At 36.6% G+C, this 19529-nt stretch overlaps 1 protein-coding gene across 3 annotated transcripts in view; it reads right to left on the bottom strand.

Moving 5' to 3' along the window:
- LOC149842043 (putative anion transporter 6, chloroplastic) overlaps positions 1 to 19529 on the bottom strand; it is a 77104-nt gene that overhangs the window by 4034 nt on the left and 53541 nt on the right. For all 3 annotated transcript variants that reach the window (XM_090001261.1, XM_090001262.1, XM_090001264.1), the window contains exon 9: positions 770 to 885. In XM_090001261.1, coding sequence (XP_089857387.1) covers positions 770 to 885 — 116 coding nt within the window. The remainder of the gene's footprint in view (positions 1 to 769; positions 886 to 19529) is intronic.

The following is a 19529-nucleotide window of genomic DNA, read 5'->3' as shown; positions in this document are numbered from 1 at the left end:
CAAGGTTTCATAATAATTGGTTGAATAGCCCCTAATCCATGCATGGTAATGGTCATGAATAGCTTGCTTTTTAACTCCAAATGTCTAGCTTTTGCCAACATCCAGGCAAATAAGCCTTGCAACTTGAACAATTCTGTAACATAAACTAAGTTTCTTATGTTTCAGCTTTAATTTTCATACAAACAAAATGATTATCTAACTCAAAATATCGAATCTTATTTCGTTGAACTGGTAAAAAAGATGGCCACTGTTATCTCATTATCTGAATATATATTGAAATGGACAGACTACAGAGTGGTGACTAAATTTCTTATTCAACAATTTCTAAGGTAACTACTGCCATTGCCATGTTATCTGATCCTGCACTAGAGCATGCAAATGCTGCCGGTTTTTTGCTACTCCATGAAACTAATGATCGCCAAATGTATGCAATAAGCTGAGCTAGCTTTTTTTTAACAGGGCCGCCCAGCCCAATCAATACTCAAATATACCACTCTGAAAGAGATTGACACAACCGATTTTTGCAGAGAAGCTATATAGTACAGCATCTGCTATTGTCACCATAACATTTCTCAACATTCTTTTCATAGCTTTTAGGCGAGAGGTTTAAGTGCATGCATAACATAAAAAGCTTAATTTACTGCAGAGACAATATCTGGCCTAAGATAGGGAAACCATCTCAACTATGTGTTCCTTACATTTCAATGGTTGGTCATTGGTGTACTTGCAAAAATGCCAAAAGCAAGATATTTTATAATCCAAAAGATACCTAAAATAAGTAGGCAGCCAAGAGAGACAAGTATAGTGACCCCAGCTCCCACAAAAATGAGCATATATCATTGCCCACACTGCATGGCTTTTGAAAAAAGCTTTCCAAGGTACATCCTAAAAATTATAAACAGGTAGGTCGGTTAGCTCAGAACTAAAAATAATGATAATAATTCAAGTAACATGGTTTAATGTAACTTCACTACCTTGAGCATAAAAGGTTAGTGAAGAAGAACTATAACTAGTTCTCATAAACAAGTACATTAATATTCGAAGAATTTGTGACCTCGATACTCCACACACACACACACACACACGTGTGCACACACACATGTGTGTGTTTACTTTGTAATGTATACATCTAGAAGATAATGTAAATGATATTAAAAAAACAAAACTAAGAATTTTTGTTCCATTTGAAATATAAAGGTCTGTTTATTTATTTATTTCTAAATTTATGTCTAACATGCAATGCCTTAAACTAAAGACTGAGGTTTAATTTGTGGGTAATAGAAACTCAAACAAGATCCATTTTGGCATCCTTTCATTAGGAAAACTCATTTGATAAGATAATCAGAAGCAAGAGACTGCAAAATACTTGATCCAGATGCTACAAATTGATCTAGCAGTTGTATTATTTATATCCTACTCAATCAGGAAAATATTGAAAAATTGCAAGGATCTATAATTTTTAGAGGGTTAAAAGAGAAGAAAATTGTATGTGATGATTAAAGCAAGAGAATGATGGACAAAAGAGAAGAATAGAAGAACAGGAAAAGCTGAATAATGACCTTCAAAATTCATTATCATTTGTTATGGGTGTAACTGGGTCGGTTATACTCAACCTGAACCGATGTCACTCAATCTGACCCAATCTTGATAAACCTGTGGGTCAGAATGGGTCTGAGTCTAGGTCCGTCTCAGAAATGGTTGTTACGGACCGCCCCAGAATCCGATCCAGAAGAACCGCCCAGCCTAGAGTCCTATTTAGGCTGGGATTGTGAGAGAGACCCTCCAGGGAGGGACTGTAGAGGTCGACCAGCCTAGAGTCCCATCCAGGTTGGGACGCCCCTTTGTATTTTACACTTTTGCCCTTCTATAAAGCTATAAATAGGTGTGCATAGCCTACATATATTTTTCAATGAAGCTTATTGATATCTTTCTCTAAACTTCGTTATTGTTCGTGGTTTCTAACTCCCGAGGAAACGTATTTCTCCCTCAGCTCTGCCACCTCTTCGCCCATCACCGACCAGGAGGGAACACCCTTTCTCCCTCCCCTTGCCGTCGACCCCTCAACAACATCTCTCTCTCTCTCTCCTTTTGCATTGCTCGCTTCTCTCTCGTGGTGCGCCTGACGGCCAGCACTGTTGGATTCTGTAGGATAGACCTCCACTGAGTTCGGGCTCTGACAATGGTTCAGTTCTTGGGTAAGAAAAATATAGACACAAGCCCGTCCATATTAAACCCATCTTTCGGGACAACCCAAACAGTTCTATGCAATTTGTACTGGAACTGACTCGAATCTGAGTCTGGCATATACCCAAACTCGTTTCATACTCGACAGTAACATGAACCAACCCAAACCAGGACTCGGTTTTGTACCCAAGCCCATTTCAAGTGTTCTTAACATCTGTAAATTACTTTAAAATAGGATTTTTATAAGAATTTCAATTTACAAGTGTTTATAGTAGAGTTTCTTAATATATAGTCATGTTAAAGGATAATGTTTGCCCCCATTAAAAATGGGCCTGTTTAGAACCTGGCCTATTTATGCCCCGACCTGCTTTAGACCCCAAACCATTAGCCCATACAGGTCTTCAATTTCAATCATACCTGGATGTGATACTAACTAAATTGAGTTGGGTCTGGGTCCAAATTTTAGGCCCGTTAAAAAACAAGTCTCAAAAAAATCGGACCCAAACAAATCCAATCACAACTCTAGTTCTAAAAAGAAATAAGTCTCCTAGAGTCTAAATGACAAAAAGGTTGGCAACTCTTGAACAATTCATGCAAACAAGGAATTGAATATATCTATGTATTCTGCTACCCGTAAAGTATATTGAATCTACAAAGATGGCTAGAACAAAGTTTCTGTTATTTGTATTAACAATTATGTCACATAGGTGCGGGTGCGGGTGCAGGTGCAGGTATGAGTGCGGGTGTGACGATGCGGCACTTTAAAAAAAAACTTGGGTGTGGGAGGGTATATATATATAATCTTGGACAAACCTGGCTCTGTATACCCAGATTCAAACCAAGGTTCACTTTGACCCAGGTTTGAATCCGACTGAGTCAAAGCAAACCCAACAGACCCAGGTCCAATTCAGACCAAGGTCTTCTTTGACGCAAGACTGAGTCTGACTTGGGTCAGAATAGTGTAATGAAATACAAAAATGTCACTTATGGACATACACAATCACAATGACCACTTATAGGTCAATTACATAAACACAAATCCACACAAATTACCTAATTAAGAGCACCTATGTCACATGGGTGCGGGTGCGGGGATGCAGCACTTCCAAAAAACCCGGGTGCGGTGGTGCGGCAGGGGCAAAAATGTAAAATATATATATATATATATATATATATATATATATATATATATATATATATATATATATATATATATATATATATATATCATTTTGAAGTTTTAACAGTTTAACATTTAACAGTTAACAATGTCATAATATCATTCATCATGCATGCAATATATCAACCTAAATATCAAATTATCAATCAAATAAGTAAAGCAATTACATAAATCAACCTAAATATCAATCAAATAAGTAAAGCATAAAAGAACTAAATTACATACCAAAGTATATCCTGATGAAGTAATCTTGATATAAAATCACCAAGGAGGGGGGATCTGCCCCTCCCCTGCCAAAAACAGGGAGCAGGGACGGGGGCTCGACCCCCTCCCCTGCCGAAAACAGAGGGAGCAGGGGGGGCTCAGCCCCTCCCCTGAAATCAAAAGGAGCAGGGTGGGGGGCTCGGCCCCTTCCCTGCCGAAAATAGGGAGGGGCTCGACCCCCTCCCCTGCCGAAAACAGAGGGAGCAGGGGGGGCTCAGCCCCTCCCCTGCAAACCCAACAAGAGAGCGAGAGGAGGGGCTCGGCCCCTCCCCTGCCGAAAACAAAGGTAGTAGGGGGGGCTCGGCCCCTACCCTGCCGACCCAACAAGAGAGCAAAAGGGGGGGCTTGGCCCCTCCCCTGTCGAAATCAGAGGGAGAAGGGGGGGCTCGACACCTCCCCTACCTAAATCAGAGGGAGCAGGGGGGGGCTCGGCCCCTCCCCTGCCGAACCACCTTTAGAGCAAGAGGGCGCAGGGGGGGCTCAACCCCTCCCCTGCCGACCCAACAAGAGAAAGAGAGGACGCAGGGGGGGGGGGGTGCTCGGCCCCTCCCCTGCCGACACAAGCAGAGAGCGAGAGGGACGTACCTGCGACGAGGGAGAGGAGGAGCTTAGGAGGTGGCATCGGGAGGAGGGGGCTCGAGCTGAGCTGAGCTGAGCTGAGCTACACGGGAAAGGAGAGGAGAGGAGTGATTTGGGCAAAAAAATTTTTTACCCTAATCACTCCTTTTCATCGGGTTTTTTTTTAACGTCTGAAATGTGGACGAAAATGACCATGGGTGTGTTGACCGCACCCAGGGTCGTGTTGACCACACCCGGTGCCGCACCCGCACCCGCACCCGCATCGCGTCGACGCGGGTGCGACACCTGCTTTGTCGAGTCCCTGTTACTTAGAAGAGCACACAATAAACATAAAAAATAGGATTTGTATTCACTAAAATGCTCTAAGCAAAAGCATTACATGACGTGGGGTTTGAACCCCTTTATATACACAAGGGAACCAAGAGGAAGTTGTCGGGGTCTCCCCAATGGCTAGAAATGTAGCCGTTGGGGAGATGCCAACGACTCTATGGTCAAAAGACCATTAAGCCCAACCCTAATCTAGGATTTACAAAAATACAAATAAAAGAAAAAATAAAAATTAAGAAAAATATACAGTGTACAATAACCATAATACCCTTATATTTACAAAATGACTAAAATACTCCTATATACATTAACACTCCCCTCAAACTTACGGTGTGATCACCGAAAGTTTGCCTAACAAGAAATGAAACCTAGGCGAAAGAAGGGATTTAGTGAAGAAGTCTGCAAGCTGATATTCAGATATGTCATGTGGCAACGAAATCGTCTTCTTCAAAAAATCTTTTCTAACATAATGACAGTATATCTCGATATGCTTAGTACGCTCATGAAAGGTATGATTCTCAGCAATGTATATAGTACTTTTGTTATCATAGCATAACCTAGATGGTGCGGTTGATGATACTCCCATGTCAGCCAACAAGTTCCTCAACCAAACAATTTATGATGTTGTCGTAACCATTGCCCGATACTCAGCTTCTGTAGATGATAGAGACACCTTTTGTTGTTTTTTGCATTTACAAGACACCAGTGAGTCTCCTACAAAAACACAGAAGCTAGTGGTTGAGCGTCTGTCATTGGGATCTCCTCCCCAGTCAGAATCAGAAGATGCAACTAATTCAAGAATGGAGGAAGAAGACAACAATAATCCTTTGTTATCACAATTTTTTAAATATCTAACAATATGTATAACAACACTCATATGAACTGAGGTAGGAGAGTACTAAAATTGACTAACAGTGTGAACTGTATGTTAAAATATGTGTACTCGTACACATATATGTTAAAATATAATCCTTAAATGTACATGTATATATTTATATATATATATAAAGATACGTATACATATATATATGTATATGTATCTATATATATATATATATAAATATATATATTTTATCTTCCTAAAATACCCTCAAGGGTATTCTTGTAATTTGTCATTTTACGCATATTCCAATTGGAATATGCATTGTAATATTTCCTTTAATTTTATGTTTTTTTATTTTTTAAATTTTCGTTTTCATTCCACATTGGGGGCCTCCCAATAGAGACGTTGGGAGCCCCCAACGGTCACAAATGTGACCGTTGGGGGCTCTCCAACGTCTCCTTTGGGAGCCCCCAAGGTGGTCCCTTTTGTGCTTATAAATAGGGGCTTGCCCCCTTTGTATTTCTTCACTCCTTGGAGGAGCTTATGCTCCATTGTATAGGGTTTTTACCCTCTTCTACTTATTTCTTCAATAATATTCAACTTATAACTTTAAGTCATATTTACCCCTTTTATGGGTTTATGTATTAGCACATGATGTGCTTGTGTTGTTCCCTTGAGTGGGTATATTCGCACTTAATGTGTATGGGTTCATTATCGAACCTAAAGTATTCAAAGCCACTCTCTAACATGGTATCAGAGCCCGGTTACGATGGGGTTGTCTCTTGGCGCAACGGAAAGCGTGGTGCTCAAGAAATGGTGAAGTATTCATTGTTCCTCTCTTTTTTTAGAAGTTTTCGGTATATATCTCTTTTCTTAACATATTTTGCATTATGAAACTATTTTTCTCGCACATTTAGTGTTTTTGATAAGTTGAATCATTTTCTTTCTCATTTCGCGTGTTCGTATATTTTAAAATAACTACTTTTAAATTTGGTAAACTTGTTTATTGTTCAAATATATAATTCTTGGCTATATATTTATCGATTCCTCATCACATATAATAGTAATTTATGTTGTTAAAATTGTTTTCAATTATGTGGGATTTATGATGTTTACATAAGTATTTCATGATTAACCTATAAATTAATTTTTAAATTATATATGATGTCTTGATTAATGATCTTTGTTTAAAACTCTTTTCTCTCATATAAAGCCTAATTTGTTTTAAGTTCCTCTCTTGTTTATGGATTTTAGTGCATGTTTTTTTGAAAATCTTGATATAATTCTTGTATAAGAATCTCTCACATCTAAATCTTTGTTATGAATCCTAAGTAGTTCTTGTTAATGATAACTATTTATGAGAACTCCTAAAAGATATTTCAATGTTTTTGGTTTATTTAAAGGATTTTTGATAAATAGGTTGTTCGAACCATTGTAAAAGATTTTTTAAAAGGAATTTCCCACACTATATAGAATGCATAGTGTATCTATTGCATCCTTTGGTATAAAAGATTTCATTTATTTTTTTATTTTTCTTCTAATAATGGAACTTTATAAACGGATTTTGTATTTTTCACATAAGGTTTCAAAAACCTCTTGATTGTATCTCTAAGGATGCCTACATTGACCATAATATGGTCTTCTTTGCCTTAAATTACATTAAAGCTTGAGAGACTCAAGCATTTGCATCTTTTATGAAATACATGCATTATTGCATGTTTGATATTATTACACTTTTTTTCGTATTTTGTTCAAGTGTTGTGAGAGTGTCTTCGTACACTTCTTTTATAAAGCATTCATGCTTGTATGTGTATTGTCTATTCATAGACATTTTCTCATGGTACTATCTTTTCAATAAAGAGATGTTTTTATTGCCTTCTTTAGGGCTTGTGTTTGTCTTTTTAATGGACTTGTAAGATTGTTTCTTTTATCATTCCGCAATATCTTGGTACATGTTGTCATAAATTTGCACTTTTAAGATTATTACCATTTTACATCTTGGTATACGTATAATTGCAAATTATAAAGGGTTGATTTGTTTCTTGGATTATTCCAATTCCTTTCTCATACATGACATAGCTTAAATATTTTATGTTGTGTTTATTAAAGTCCTTTTTTGTATAATGATCATGATTGAACATAATTTTGTATATATGCAACATTATTGTTATATGGCATATTGTTGTGATTAATTTAGACCTTTGAATTGGCCCTCTTTGTAAAAATCACATATTTGGAAAATGTTTTCCCTAAGAGTTCATTGCCTTTTTATGGCATTTTATCCATCACATGTTATATGATGCATCAATCTTTTTCTTATGGCCTTATTATTATATTAGAGATGGTTGTTGAGGTGAGTTATGGGCACCTTGTGTTATGTCATTTTAGATTGTCCACTTGCCATATTATAGATGGTGATTGAGGTGAGTTATGGGCACCTTGGGACTCTAGAATGATTTGGTATATGATCTCTAATTATGAGTGTGTCACTCGTTTGTTTTTTGCCATTGATTTTATGGATGCTCTTATTTATATATAAATATGATGGATATATGATATTTGAAACCTTAAATGTTTTAAGGTATATTAAAATCAAGGTTTTTGGGATTATTACCCAACCTTTTATTGTTTATGAATCTTATGAGTGCATTTGCACATTTGTGTTTTGTGTTTTGTGCTTTTGTGCACAAGTATTCTTGGTGTGTGTATATTCACACATTTATTCCAAAACATTGTTGTTATGGGTATTCTTTTTATTGTTCTATTAATTCAAGGTTTTATTTATATGTTTGTCATTACAAGTTTTATTGCCTCAAAAGTCTTCTCCTTTTATAACTCTTATCTAAGTGTCATCATATGTAGACAAGAATTTTATTACACCTTCGTGTGTTGGTAGCCCTTTGTTGGCTTTTGCTCTCTTGGTCTAGTAGCTGAACACACTTGTCTTGAGTGTTATTATATGTAGACAAGGCATGTTGATTCACACCATGGTGTGTGATTTCAGCATATGATGACATTTGTGTCCTTGTTCTAGTCGCTGAGATGTATGCCCATGGTTGGCTTATTTTACTCATTTCAAGTGCCATTTTATGTAGACAAGAGATGTATTGTGTTTTTTAGCCCATGGATGGCTTAATACTCTTGTTCTAGTAGTTGAACATACTTGATCTTGAGTGTATTTTTACGTAGGCAAGAGATGCTTTTTGTCCATGTTGGCGTGTATTCTCTTGTTCTTGTCGTTGATGCACTCATTTCAAGTATTATTATATGTAGACAAGAGGTATTTTTACACACCTTTGTGTGTGTCATTTGGCCTTTAATGGCATTTTATTTATATTCTTGATCTAGTAGCTTATACACTTGATTTATGAGTTTTTGAAGGACTAATGAGGTAGTTGCTTGTAGTGGATGAACTACTATTGAAAATTGCTAAATTTCATTCATAACTTGTGTTTTTAGATACAAGTGAATCATATCCATGATATGTTTTTAAATCAAATTGATATTTTAGCATTTAATCTATATATAAAGTGCTTATAGTTTTTCGACATCTTTTGTATTTGATATGCAAAATGAGACTTTTGTCTCAAATGATATTCATTCTTGAATCTTGGGTGCATGCTTTAATATATTTAGTCAAATCATGCTTCTTATATATGACATTATGTTTGACATAGATCTTCGCCCTAAAGATGTGAAAAACTCTATTGTTGATCTATACGTGTTAAAATTATAAAGCCCCTTGAAGTTCATATTCATCATGCTTTTAAAACATTTGCATCCGTGTTCATTTTGACTAAAGTATGTTTGGATGATGTTCATTAATAATTTTCTTTAAGTGTTAACTCTGCCTGTGTATAACTGTTTAGTTATACACTGCCGGTCCCAAGCCCGGATAAAGGAGGAGGGTTGCGGTAGGCCTGTGACAGCCAGCATAAAAACTTAGTCATACCCTATGAATATGAACCAATATGAGAATTTGTTGGGGCGTTCCCTACTGAGCGATGCGCTGTACTCTATAGGCCCGGAGGCAGTGATAAATCGGCAAGGGTTGCTAGGTCGTCGCCCGGAAGCGACGCGTCACACCGGCGCCCGGGTGTGGTGTCAAATAGGCAAGGGTTCCCTCACTTTGTTGGACGGGTGGGGGTAAAGAAGTTAGTCCAAGACCATAAAATTAGGTTAGCCACTTGGAACATAGGGTCTTTAACTGATAAGTTGGTAGAGTTAGTAGATGTTATGTGTAGGAGAAAGATTGATATTTTATGTCTACAAGAGACCAAATGGGTAGGTGAGAAAGCAAAAGTGATAGAACCTTGGGGATATAAGATTTGGTATACAGGAATAAATAGGAATAGGAATGGAGTAGGGATTGTTATGAGTCGTGAGTTTATAGATAATGTAGTTGAGATCCGTAGGAAGGGTGATAGGATTTTACTTATTAAATTAGTATTAGGTACGGATATTATTAATATTATTAGTGTGTATGCACCTCAAGTAGGTTTAGATGATTCCACTAAGCGTCAATTTTGGGAAGATTTAGATGGAGTAGTACAAGGGATATCTTATGGAGAAAGGCTTTTCATCGGCGGTGACCTTAATGGGCATGTAGGCATTAGTAGAGATGGATTTGAGAGTATCCATGGAGGCTATGGTATAGGAGAAAGAAACGATAGTGGAGAAAGAATTTTAGATTTTGGTTTGTCCTATGATATGATCTTAGCAAACACTTGGTTTAGGAAGAGGGAGTCTCACCTAGTAACATTTAAAAGTGGGGTTAATACGAGTCAGATAGATTTTTTTCCTACTTAGAAAGAGAGATAGGGGTTGTTGCATCGATTGTAAGGTTATACCGGGAGAAAGTATAGCTACACAACATAGAGTCTTAATTTTAGATCTTAGAATTAGACAATGCCGCAAAAGGGATAAACATAGGATAGATCCTAGAATTAAGTGGTGGGCACTGAAAGGAGCTAAACAAGGAATGTTTGTAGAGCGGTAGTTAAGGAAGTTGATTGGTGTCTCGAGGAGGATTCAGAATCTATGTGGAATAAGATAGCGGGTGGCATGAGAAAGGTGGCTAAGGAGGTATTGGGTGAGTCTAAAGGCGGTGCACCGCTAGGTAAGGATCCATCGTGGTGGAACGAGGATGTCAAATTAGCTATTAAGGTTAAAAGAGAGTGTTATAGAAATCTAAGTAAAAGTCGTGATAATGAGAATTTGGAGAAGTATATGATAGCAAAGAAGGAAGCTAAAAAAGTAGTTCGGAACGCGAGGGATAAGGTATATAAGGAGGTTTATGACAAGTTGGATACCAAAGAGGGCGAGAAGGATATTTATAGGATTGCAAAAATGAGAGATAGGAAATCGAGGGATCTGAGTATGGTTAGATGTATCAAAGATGAAACGCAAAGGGTTTTAATCAAAGATGAGGAGATTAAGGAGAGATGGAAAGATTATTTTGATAAGCTATTTAATGAAAGTCATGCTCAGGATCTTGGAGACTTTTCCATTCCTTTTCATGAGATGAATCGTGACTTCATGCGAAAAATTCAAAAGAAAGAAATTGCAGAGGCTTTGAAGAAAATGAAATCAAGAAGGGCAGTTGGCCCAGATGGTATACCTATCGAGGCTTGGAAATGCTTGGGAGAGAAAGGTTTAGAATGGTTGACAAATCTTTTTAACAAGATTTGGTGGACAAATAAGATGCCTAATGAGTGGAGGAAGAGTACTTCGGTGCCTCTATATAAGAATAAGGGTGATATACAAGATTACACAAACTATCGTGGTATAAAACTCATGAGTCATACTATGAAACTTTGGGAGAGGGTGATTGAGTCTAGGTTGAAGAAGGTTGTCATGATATCGGAGAATCAATTTGGTTTTATGCCTGGAAGATCTATTATGGAAGCTATACATCTTCTTAGACAACTTATTGAGAGAAATAGAGAGAGGAACAAAGATTTGCATATGGTTTTTATTGATTTGGAGAAGGCTTACGATAGAGTACCTAGGGACGTTCTCTGGTGGACAATGATGAAGAAAGGTGTTTCTCTCAAGTACATTAGTATAATTAAAGATATGTATGAAGGAGTAGTAACCAATGTCCGCACTTGTGGAGGGGTGACAACCAATTTTCCTATAACGGTTGGGTTACATCAAGGATCGGCTTTAAGCCCTTTCCTATTTGCTATAGTGATGGATGAGCTTACGAGATCAATTCAAGAAAATGTGCCGTGGTGTATGTTGTTTGCTGATAATATTGTTTTGATTGATGAGTCTAGAGTTGGGGTTAATGCTAAGTTAGAATTATGAAGACAGACATTGGAAGCAAGAGGTTTTAAGTTGAGTAAGAGTAAGACAGAATACATGGAATATCGATTTAGTAAGCAAGTAGTGAAGCTTGGTGAGAAAGAAATACCGGTGGATGATTCTTTCAAATATTTGGGATCTATCATTCAAAAGTATGGAGAAATTGATGGAGATGTAAATCATAGGATAAAGGTTGGGTGGATGAAATGGAAGAGTGCAACTGGAGTGTTGTGCGATCGTAGAATGCCATTGCGGTTGAAGGGAAAGTTTTATAGGACGACTATTAGGCCCGCTTTACTATATGGTACAGAATGTTGGGCTGCCAAGAGACATCATATTCAAAAAATGAGTGTAGCTGAGATGCGTATGTTGAGATGGATGTGTGGAAATACAATAAAAGATAAGATTCGGAACGAGGAGATACGTAAGAAGGTAGGCGTTGCACCCATTGAAAATAAGATGAGAGAGAACCGTTTACGGTGGTTTGGACATATTCGACGAAGGCCTAATGATGCTCCAGTTAGAAGGATGGAGAAATGGGAAAATATATTAGTTAAAAGAGGTCGGGGTAGGCCTAGGAAGACATGGATGGAGGTGATAGGAAAGGATATGAATGCTTTGAACCTCACCGAGGACATGGCATTGGATAGAAATGAATGGAGGAGAAGGATTCATGTGGAAGACCCAGAATGATTTTCTTTGTTGGTTCATATCGCCGACCCCAATTGTTTTGGGATGAAGGCGTAGTTGTTGTTAATTTATTTCATGATAGTATATGCATATGCTCATTATGGCCTTTTAAGGCCCTCATTCAGTGGATCTTTGTTGATTCAATAAAACATGTGTAGCTTATGCCTCTTCGTAGGCTTATTGTGGTGTCCTTTAGTGGATTTTTTTGTTATTCCCCATTATGGGGTTGTGTTTGTCCAATGTTGGACCATATGAATGCATTATGCATTCTTGCAATTCGTTTCCGCTCACTCTTTAACATGATATTTGATTTTTGAAACTTTGGTTTTCTAAATTTTCTTTTCATGCTAAAGTAATTATCCTATTATGCATAAATTTTGCACCTTGTTAGGAATGTTCCTTTTGAGAAAAGTGCAAAGATATTTTTTACTTGTTCTTTGTTGTTATTCCATAGGATCTTGGAGATAGGACAAAGAGAAGTACCCTGGATGGTTCGGGAAATGTGTTCATCATTTGAAGACAATTGGAGGAAGGCATTTTCAAGATTCAATTGCATCCTTGCCGAAGCCTCTTGGAGTCTTGCCCTTTTTTCAATCTTTTCGTTTCCCCGCAAAGATTGAGGGGGGGTGTTAAAATATGTGTACTCGTACACATATATGTTGAAATATAATCCTTAAATGTACATGTATATATTTATATATATATATATAAAGATACGTATACATATATATATGTATACGTATCTCTATTTATATATATATATAAATATATATATTTTATCTTCCTAAAATACCCTCAAGGGTATTCTTGTAATTTGTCATTTTACGCATATTCCAATTGGAATATGCATTGTAATATTTCCTTTAATTCGTTTTCATTCCACATTGGGGGCCTCCCAATAGAGACGTTGGGAGCCCCCAACGGTCACAAATGTGACCGTTGGGGGCTCTCCAACGTCTCCTTTGGGAGCCCCCAAGGTGGTCCCTTTTGTGCTTATAAATAGAGGCTTGCCCCCTTTGTATTCTTCACTCCTTGGAGGAGCTTATGCTCCATTGTATAGGGTTTTTACCCTCTTCTACTTATTTCTTCAATAATATTCAACTTATGACTTTAAGTCATATTTACCCCTTTTATGGGTTTATGCATTAGCACATGATGTGCTTGTGTTGTTTCCTTGAGTGGGTATATTCGCACTTAATGTGCATTGTATGGGTTTATTATCGAACCTAAAGTATTCAAAGTCACTTTCTAACACTGCAAGAGAGATGTCTGGTGTGGTAATGGTCAAGTGGCATCAATCATCTATTGATATGGTGTGGGATCATCCAATGGAGTTTCATCATCAATCTTCATCTTTGAGTTGATAACTTTGGGTGTATCTACCCTCTTCTCATCAATCAGACCTGTCAATAATCTCAGTAGCAAATTTAGATTGAGTTAACAAGTATCCTCGAGGAGAATAGGAAACTTCAATCCCAAGAAAAAATCTGAAAAAGCCTAAATTAGTCATTTCAAAATTATGTTTAAGTACATGCTTAATATGATTTACTCCTTGTTTATCCCCTCTTATTATGATCATATCATCAGCATAAAGGAGTAAAATTACAATACATACAACAGATTTCTTAACAAATAAAGCAGTATCAATATAACATGAAAAATATCCAAGACTAGTCATAACAGAACTAAAGCGATCATATCAGGCCTTCGGTACTTGTTTAAGACCATACAAGGCCTTTTTAAGATAAAGAATCTTTCCTTTCAAAATATCATACCTAGGTGGTGGATCCATATATACTTCTTTTAATTCTCCATTAAGAAAGACATTTTTGACATCCATTTGATAGATGAGTTATTTCTGAATAGCAGCCACATATATAAGTGTTCTAACATTAGTCATTATCGCAACGGAAGTCAAAGGTCTCATCATAATCTATCCCATATTCCTATGAGTACCCTTTGGTTACTAATATGGCTTTATGCCTTTTCAATGTTCCATCACTCTTAGTTTTAACCTTGAAGACCCATCTACATCCTATTGATTTCTTCTCAGGTGGTAAGTTAGTCAATTATCAAGTCTTAGATTTTTCTAATGCTCTTATTTCTTCACCCATGGCATTTTGCCATTCTAGATAGTTTTTAGCTTGATTATATGAGACTGGTTCAAAGTAGGAGAAAATTTTTACTAGACAGGCTCTGTATTGAGGGGCCAAAGGACTCATATGTCACGAATCTATCAGGTTCTTTATGGTGTCTTTTAGAGTACCTAATATTCTAGTTTTTTAGGTTTCTAGGTTGAAATATTTTTCTAATGCATTAGGATGGTAGCTTTCTTGTCTTACATATCAAATCACTATCATTCTTAGAATCCAACTCTAAGAATATATATTCATCTTCTCTCTTAGGCACATTTTTATCAAAAAACTTTTTTTTTCTAAAAAGGTAACATTTCTTTAAACATATAATTTATCATGTTCAAGATCATAGCATCGAAATCCCTTTTGACTCTAACCATACCCAAGAAATACACAGGGGATGGCTCTTGGAGATAACTTGTCATTTTTGTTAGTTAACACAAAACACTTACATCCAAAGGTTCTTAGTCTAAAATAATCAGGAGAAATTTCAAAAAGTTTTTCATATGAAGTTTTGATGATGGAAGCCGATTTATAAGGTACACAGCAGTAAGAGTTGCCTCGGTCCAAAAATGTTTTGGAAAACCTTTGGAGATGAGTGAAGTCCTTGTAGTTTCTATTATATACCTATGTTTTCGTTCGGCTAATCCATTTTGTTGGGGTGTGTTTGCACAAGACCTTTGGTGTAAGATTTCACTAGATTCTAAATAACTTTTGAAATTATTTGACAAGTATTCTCCCCTTGAATTAAAACGAAAGATGGATATGACCGTCTTAAACAGATTTGTAACTAATTTGTGAAAATTTTTGAAGTTTTTAAATACTTCATTTTTGTGCCTAAGAAAGTAAATCCATGTACAATGAGAATAGTCATTCACAAAAATAACATAATATACATATTCACCTTTAGATTTTACTGGGGCTGGGTCACAAACATCATAATGTATTAATTCAAGTGGTTTCGAAGCAAAAAAGGTCCTCTCTTGATAAGGAATGAATTTCATCTTTGCAAGTATACAGTTAGTACATTGAATTTTTTCATTACAAAAATTCTCAAATGAGATACATTTGACAGTTTAGCAATACTAGAATGATCTAGTCTTTCATGCCACAAAATCAAATCCAATTTTTGTACATTGAGACAAAATGGTTTCTTTTGAATAATTAACTGATTCATTTAGTAAAGATCTCCTTCTCTATGGCCTTCCCCAATTTGCTTCCCTGACTGGAGATCTTGTATTAATCATTGGTCAAATGTGAAGGAGACACTACAACCCTGATCAGTGATTTGAGAAACTAAAAGTTTAAATTAAGTTTTAGAATAATTCTTATTTTTGAAATACAAAAATTTAGAGATTTTTCAAAATTTCTAATTCATTTGACATCAAGAGAGGTTTCATCCACAGTAAAAACATTATTCCTACTTGAATTGATACTATGGTCGACAAGCATGGAACTGTTATAGGTCATATGAAATGAAGCACCAGAATCTAAAAGCCAAAGAGTCATACCAGGGGGTAATGAAGTGGAGACGACAACACCAGTTGTGGAGGAACCTTTGAGATAGCGATTTGTTCCCTATGAATTTACTTGAACTTTCTTTGTCTACTTGGGAAGTACCAATCAAAGAGATTTTCCATTTCTCTTTAGCTTTAAATTCCGGACAATATGGTTTGATATGACCCGGTTCCCCACAATTGTAACAAATAAGTTTCTTCTTTCCATCTCTTTTCCCTTTATAAGACCGCGGTTTTCCAAAATTGTTGTTTTTGTAGAAGTGTGAAGGCTTATATATACGAGAATTAGCACCCAGTCTTGAAACAACTAGAACATTATCCTCGGAATCCTTTGATTCGGTTGGGATTTTAACCCCGTTTCTTCCATGCAAACTTGAGCCAAAACTTCATGAATAGGTGGAAGTTTTTACATTATATGGAGGATGTTACTCATTTGTTCAAATTCAGGTCGTAGACCCCTAACAAATTGAAAAAATTGTTCATTCATAATTTGTTTTTTTCTTTGTTGAGCATCTTTTGGGTTTTCCCAAATATGTTCCATTTTTGTCATTTGACCTCACAACCTTTTAAGAGTCTCATAGAACTCTCTTACACTCTTTTCTCCAAGTATGAATTTTGTCTTACAACTCCCATTTATACACGGCATCACTTTGAGTATAAGTTTGTTTAATAAAGAGCCAAGCTTCATCGGCTCTTTCAAATTCTAATATGGTCATGTGTCCTCACTCATTCCTCCCATAAATAAGAAAATGACCTTTGCATGTCCAATTTCTCATTCTTTCATAGCTTTCTTATAGTTCAAGAGAGTCTTTTCTTTAGTAGTTTCATCCTTTTCGCTAAAAGTCTTTGTGAGAATAGGTTGTAGTTCCATCGAGGAACCATCAACATATTTTCACGAGCCTTTTCTGATTAGGATTCTTTTAATGGTGGTGGCTCATAAGTTATAGTTATTTCTATCAAACTTAATAGAGACCACCGTCACCACTTCCTTATCGGCTATTCAAGAGAGAAGAGAGAAAAAATATATGTATAGAACCAAGAGGAGTAAAAGGTACTTAGTTTGGCAATGCTCCACAATTTTGTTATGACAGACTCTTTCACTCCTTCAAAATCAGTCACATGAGCATCAATCTTCAAGTGAGGCTATGGGAATGCTTCATGAGGCTCTATCCGATCTCCTCGATCTCCCATGAGTCTCTTGAATGCCATAATAATATCAATAGAGCACCAATGTAACGCCCCAAAAATCCCAAACTTGTAAACTTTTAAGAAAAATTTTAAATGATTTGCAATAAATTCTTTTTTAAAGTTTAAAATGGCAGTTCAACGAAAAATAGTGTTTGAAATAACAAGTCAACGGACCTTGGGCGCATTATAGGTTACACATCCAATTTGTATCTCCATAAGCATTGAAAGCACACAGATTCAAAACAAGATTTTTGATAATTAGAGTTTATACAAAAGAGTAATTTCAAAAGAAACCCTTATGCAAAATTACAAAACATGCTCAAGAGCGAAACAACAGGAAAAAAATGAGATTTCGATGTCATCACATCATCGCGCCATCGCCCGTAGTATCGACCTAATCATCACTTGTACCCCATAAAATAGGTCAGACTTATAACAATCTGGTAGGTGCATAGATATCAAAATTTAGAACACTAACATATGTGTTGATTCTTTTGTGATGTGCAGTTCAAAATAAGATAAACGAGCATGATAATCTTGTTTCGATAATTACCTATCCTGAGGGTACGCACAAGAAAAACGTAGAAACAACTGAGACTACCCGAGGGTTTATTATCCTATGTATTTTGATACCTCGAACAACTAGCGGAGTCTGCTCCTAAGAGGATGGCCAATGAACGAGAGAGAATTCTCCAGAGAAATATATGGCAAGGGATGCATCCGAACTTCTGCAAAAGCCAATGAGGTCTACCACCTAGGATAATTTTTGGTAGCCCCGTCCCCTAACTCCGATCACCGAAGATACCGAGTCATTGCTACTCGAGGAGCGTAGTTGTTAACAACTTGTCCATCGGAGTTTTTGTACCATCACATCCTCTCTCTTGACGAAACCAAAGAGATAAATGAGTATGTCAGGTTCTATTTTAACTGACAACCCGTTCTACATGCTCTAGTCTTTTAAACCAAATTGAGCATCTTGCTTGTGAAGGCGATAATCACCATTTATGTGATTTTCTTTTATTCATCGTGCATTTTCACACTACGAGGTTATCATAAACCTCCTGTCCAATCATCATAGTTCTAATATGTCATGCATGTCTAATAGTACCATTACGATGAGAAAGATATCGGTTTCTCAGAAAGAAACCCCAATGTTTTTTTAAAAATTTCAATGTTTCGTGCTTTAGACCAGAGAATATCTGAGTCATTTCGGATACCAAAGAAAAAGATTAGTCATACGTACCACCTACGGCTACGTAGTCGGAGCCTTTCTGTTACGCAGGTTTGAGGAAAAAACTCAGTTGTGAAAACGCAAATGCCAAATACTTTTTTTGCTTTTCGAGATAACCAATAATACGAGCTTGAAATCTCGCATATAAAATCCTTTTAAAAATAGAGACTTGGCGAGGATGCGCAAATCTACGTCTTTAAATACATGCATGCATAATATAAAGTAGGCAGGAATACGCAAAACTGCGTACTTTATAAAGTTATATATATATATATATATATATATATATATATATATATATATATATATATTAAAACATAAGCCTGTGTACATTACAGCGCGACGGCAAAGTAAATGACACAAAGCAAGGCCCGATGTGCAAAACCACACATCGAGCTAAATAAATTGCGTAAGCAGTAGCTTGTACACATTACAGTGTGGCGGCAAAGTAAATGGCATAATTTAAATAGACAAGAATACGCAAAACTGCGTCATTGAGTTAAAAGCATATATATATATATATATATATATATATATATATATATATATATATATATATATATATATATATATATATATAAGTTAGAAGTATTTCGTCATTTGTTCTCGTATGCAACTTTCTCCTACCTTGGAGATGGTTTGACTGACTGACGATTCCGAGCATAGGTTCTTAAAGACTCGTGCCTTGGTAAATGTGTCTCGTCTATTATGCCGAAGTGGTATGTTGCAATTGTTTGCACTGTGTTAAGTTCTTAGTTTTTGATGAAAGTGACAAAAATTGTGTCACAGCGATCAAACTTGAATCCAGTTCGAATAGACCGGATCGAGTCGGGCTTGGAGGAACCGAGTCAGACTCAATGCATACGAGTCAGCTTGGGTTACGGGGCCAACTCGGGCCGTGCTTGGCACAAATTACCCACTTAAGGGCACACAACAAACATAAAAAATAGGATTTGTATTCATTAAAATGTTCTAAGCAAAAGCATTACATGATGTGGGGTTTGAACCCCTTTATATACACAAGGGAACCAAGAGGGAGTCATTCGGGTCTCCTCAACGGCTAGAAATGTAGCCATTGGGGAGATCCCAATGGCTCTATAGT

Source organism: Nuphar pumila, chromosome 3 (assembly GCF_984573655.1).
Source record: "Nuphar pumila chromosome 3, dmNupPumi1.hap1.1, whole genome shotgun sequence".
Lineage (NCBI taxonomy): Eukaryota > Viridiplantae > Streptophyta > Magnoliopsida > Nymphaeales > Nymphaeaceae > Nuphar > Nuphar pumila.
Note: the sequence above shows the minus strand (reverse complement) of the source record. Positions and strands in the feature narration are given on the sequence as shown.